A 4851-nucleotide genomic window follows, 5' to 3' on the forward strand; every position below is an offset into this window, starting at 1 on the left:
AGTCCTTTATCCCCTCCGAGGATATTCTGCCGGGGCTATAGGGGGGACTGGGGGCTCCCGGAGGTGCTCCGGGGCCACCCCCCCTGAGCCCCGCTCCCCACTTCCAGCTGATCACGGAGCAAGCCGATATCCCGCTGCCGCGGGGCGCCGAGGTGAAGGGCAAGTGCGGCACCAACGAGTCGGAGCTGGAGATCTCCTGGCTGGAGCAAGCGTACACCCTCAAACTCTTCTTCCTGAAGGTACGGGGCTCCCCCCGCACGCCCGGGAGCTGGGGGGTGGTGGGTGGGTGTGCAGGGCGGTATTGCGGGGGTGCTGACCGGCTCTGTCTCGGCAGGAGGGACACAACACGTCCCGGGGGCTGGAGGCGTTCTGGAGGCTCAGCCGGATCCAGTTCACCTACGACACCACCGAGCGCACCTACTTCAAGGGCGCCGTCAGCCGTAAGCGCCCCGGGGGGACGGGATTTAAAGCACATCCCTGGGGGTTGGAGAGTGTGGAGCCGGTGGGGGGGACGGAGGGGGACAGACGCCCCGCGGGTGCTCGCCTAAATGCAGTTTAATAGGGAAAAAAGAAATCCCAGACCCTCCCGACAAAGCCGGGACCAGGTGGCAGTTTTAAACCCTGTATTTATTAATTCCTCTTCCTCCCCCGCTTCTTATTCTTGGTTCTTGTTTTTAATCACCGCAGTTGCGGCATGAGCGGGAGCCCGTTTGCTGCGGGACCCGGGGCCCAAGGGGGTGGGCAGTGGGGCAATGGTCTCCCTGGTCTGGAAAAATTTGTCCCCTTTCCAGCAGAAGATGTTTTTTAAGGTTAATTATCTCCTCAGTTCTAATGATGGTTGAATGGGTGGGAAATCAGTGGTTTCCCAAGACAGGGATGAGATCGACATCAGTATCTATACCCCTGCAAGCCTCCACACCCAACAGCCTCCAGTTTTCTCACTGGGTTTCCTTTCTTTAGGTTTTTGTTTTCTTTTTATCTTGTTTCTGCCCAGAAATCAGTTGTCTTGTATTGAAAATTGAAATGCTGTTGTTTGCAAGTTGTTCTTCTGCAAGATTTTCAAACTCCAGTGAATGGTGCGTTAAGAGTTTGTGGCATAAGACACACTGGATGTGGAGCTATTTTTCCCCACTGGTGTTTCTACTGTGTGTGTCCCCAAAACACAGTGATGGCCATGCCTCATCACCCTCCACAAATGCAAAGTGCTGATTACCTTTCTGTGCTGCTAGTGGGGAACAAAGGGCTGCGGAAGAGCGAGAGGTGGAAGGCATCCTCATTCCATCTCGCTGAGCCGCATTCGGCCTTCATTTTTAAAACGGGCATGATGCAATGGGAAAATATTTTCTTATAATCTATATTTGCGTGAAATGGTCATACCGTATTTTCAGGAAAACTGTTACGGCCTGTTTTGTTTTGTAGTGAGGTCCTCAAATTGTGTTGCTCTTTCACACCTGAATTCAGAGCCCAAGCGCTGCCGCAGGAATTGCTGTAGGGAGTACGAGTGCAGTCTGAGGCTGAAACCTGCATGCACGTCAATAGAAACCATTCCTCTGACTTTATGGACTTCAGGTCCTGTGACATGAGCGTAGCTGTCAGCGGCAGAGCCAGCTCTCCCCTTTGTGGCAGCAGGACCACACGCCGCAGGCATCCATTCCTGCTTGCGGGCAGGCAATCCCAGTGCAGAGACCGCCCTGGCGATGTGGGGGTGCCATGCTGAAAGCATGGTCCCACCCCAGGAGAAAATGCTGCTTTAAGAGCAGTGGAGCGTGCGGCCGCCGCATTGCACACCGCCTGCGTACCCTTGTGTTCAGTTCATTAGCTTAGTTAATAAAGTCACGTCAGTCCCCCAGAGACGGGACCTGACCTCTGGTGTTTCTACCCCTTGGCCAGTCGGGAAGCACACGGCCAGCTCGCACCGGCTGTCTGCCCTGGTCACTCCAGCTGGGAAGTCCTACGAGTGCCAGGCACAGCAGACCATCTCCCTCGTCTCCAGCGACCACCAGAAGTCTGTGCAGCTCTTGCTGTCGGAAGTGCGTGTCCAGCCCTTCGACATCACCGCGGATTTTGTCTTCAGTGAAGGTAAGATGCAGGGTGAAGGCATATCCTGCATCCCCGAGATGCTGCTGCCGCCATGGCCTTGGGGGTTTTGCAATGTACTGAGGGAATTTGGATCCTGCTTTATCAGAGCACCTTTCCCTCCCTCCAGTGAGTTGTCAGTGCTCCCTGCGGTCATTCCAAACCCATTCCCTACCTCTGTGGTCCCCCATAAGCCTTTACAAATTCAGCCCAGCTGTTGTTTGGTCAAAACATGGGCTATCAGTGCATGTACAGTGGCTTCTGCAAGGGCTTGCCTAGCTAGGTTGCCAGCAAGCCTCAGAACTGCCTGGTCCCTGGGGAGCCCTGCAAGCCTTAGGTGTCTCTGCAGCACGGAAGGTGCTTCAGTGCAGCTCCAGGGGCTTTTTAGGGCCACTGCACACTGAGGAAAGCTCGGGGCTGCAGCGGGAGGAAGCGGTTGCCATACACGTTACTGACTTCAGTTTGATTAATGCTCATTGCAAGGGTGAAGGAAGTGTAGCGTGGACTTCAGTGAGGTGCCTTGTGTGCCAAACACATGGAATGCTGTTCCTCCTCTTTAATGTTAATTGTGGATAAAAGAAAATGTATGTTAGCACATGCAGTTCATATCAAAGAGTTACACTGTAGTCAGCAGCAGTACTGCCATGGGGCAGAATTCCTGGAGATCTTGCCTGCCTTTATCCTGAGGAACCCATGGTGCTCCTCCTCCCTGACTTCCCCCCGCCTTTTCCAAAAAGTTGAATGAGGGAGTGTAAACATGCTTACCTGAATTAGGGCTTCAAGACTAGTCCCCTTCTTGTAGAGCCATCTTGGCAAATTAGTTAACTCTATTATTGTAGCAAGATGCAAATAAAATTTGTAATAGCTGAATCTTTTAATAATGAGTTAGAAAATGGTGGTGTTATTTTCAAGCCTAGCATTAAAAATGTGGGGCTTTATTATTTTGCGTGTGGGAAATATTTTAGAATACAATAAAAAAACCAGCTCTGACTATGGAGCCTAGCACTTAGGCTCGTGACTCACATTGCTCTAACTGATGTAGTAAATACATGCTATTATGTACACTGGCTCTGGCAGAGCTCTGCGTGGCTGCATTACTCACGGCAAGGCCAGCGTACTACGGAGTAGGTTTTATCCGTAGGCACAAATAATTGTTTTTTTTTCTTTTCTCTCGAAGTAGTACCATATTTTGTGTAGGTTACAGGGAGAAAAAGGTAGAATGTAATAGTTTTCTCTCATTTTTTGTTGGCACATCTTCATCCCCTCCCTCCTGCTGTGGACCCAGACTTTCTGCACTCGGGTTTTGGCTGGGCAGACCTTGGAGGCCGAGAAGGGCGTATTTAAAATATGCATGTCTGGACTCAGTTTTAGCTGCCGTGTCCCTGTGATACCAAACTTGTCAAGTCCGAGAGCTCACAGTTTGAACAACCAAACTCAGGGTGTGTTGCCAAAGGGGGACCACCTGCCTTTTTCATTATATGCTCTTTCGTATTGGGCAGTAAATTTGGTTTGGGTTGATTTTGTCCTGTGTTGTTGTTGGGTTTGTTTTGTTTTGTTTTTTTCCAGGACACAAGGAGACTCCAGTTGGTTCAGCAATCTTTAAACATGTGGGGAATTCTTCCTTCTTAGGAAAGCATGATTTCTCTCTTTGTCAAGCTTTCTCTTTTTTGTTGTTGCGCTTGTTATTCAATGATACTTCTTTTTGTTGAATTGCACTGGAAGTTAAATAGCAAAGAGCACCTGGAGAGGATGGTCAGAAATGCCTGAGAGGTCATTTATCAATGAAGCTTCACACAGGGCTCTGCCACTTCTCCCAGCGGCATGTCCCCACCAGCCCCGCGGACCAGCGTGTCCTCGGCACATCCATGGCAAAACATGATCCTTTGTGGGGTCTGAGATTCACTGCCAATCTTAAATTACAGTAATTAGCCTTCTCCTTTTTGGTTCATTAATTTCTCATTAGGTAAAATTCCTATTAATTATGAACAAGGTACAGAACACTTTAAAATATTTTAGAATAGAGAAAGAGACCTGGTAGAGCAGAAGAATTGCCGAGACGCAGGAGGGTCAGGGCCCTTTTACCACAAAGAAAGAGGGGAAAGGTTTTGTCATTAGTCCTGACACTGTCCTGTCTGGGATAGATTAAAAAGCTTGTAGGGAGTGATTGAATTGGTTTTATTTTTTTGAATGCTTCAACTCATATTCTAGAATATCTTTTTTTCTTTTTAAGACACTGCTTCCAACCCTCACATACATATATATATATATACACACATACATATATAAAAAGATACATAAATAGATATATTTACCCTTTTCAATACAGAAGCAGCAGAATATTTTTTTCATTTGGAGCTTGAGAAATTTAATTTATTTTAATAGGGGAAAAACGTATGTACATTTTTCAGCTTAAGAGAGCTGGATCGAGAGGGTGTGAGGAGAACACTTAAATTGGTGAAAGGACCCTGCAGAAATTGTCAGGTCTTTTGATTTTAATGACAGTAATGCGAAATACTAATACAAAGAGATGCAAAGGCTGAGAATTGGGGACCAGAATCCAAGGGCCGCCGCTCAGCGCCTCTCTGCCCGCAGACGCCGCGGCTCGCCTGGCTGCCGAGCAAGAAGTTGAAAATCTCTCCGGGCTCTCCCCTAACCCCGAAAAGGACATTTTCGTGGTGCGGGAAAACCGGACGACGTGTCTCATGGCGGAATTCGCCGCCAAGTTCATCGTCCCCTACGACGTGTGGGCCAGCAACTACGTGGATGTGAGTGGGG

At 49.1% G+C, this 4851-nt stretch overlaps 1 protein-coding gene across 1 annotated transcript in view; it reads left to right on the forward strand.

Moving 5' to 3' along the window:
* Positions 1–4851, forward strand: part of LAMP5 (lysosomal associated membrane protein family member 5) — a 15513-nt gene that overhangs the window by 625 nt on the left and 10037 nt on the right. The window contains exons 3-6 of the mRNA XM_014966324.1: positions 108–239; positions 335–440; positions 1891–2079; positions 4639–4841. Of these exons, the coding sequence (XP_014821810.1) occupies positions 108–239; positions 335–440; positions 1891–2079; positions 4639–4841 (630 nt within the window). The remainder of the gene's footprint in view (positions 1–107; positions 240–334; positions 441–1890; positions 2080–4638; positions 4842–4851) is intronic.

Source organism: Calidris pugnax, unplaced genomic scaffold, assembly GCF_001431845.1.
Source record: "Calidris pugnax isolate Ruff unplaced genomic scaffold, ASM143184v1 scaffold31, whole genome shotgun sequence".
Classification (NCBI taxonomy): domain Eukaryota; kingdom Metazoa; phylum Chordata; class Aves; order Charadriiformes; family Scolopacidae; genus Calidris; species Calidris pugnax.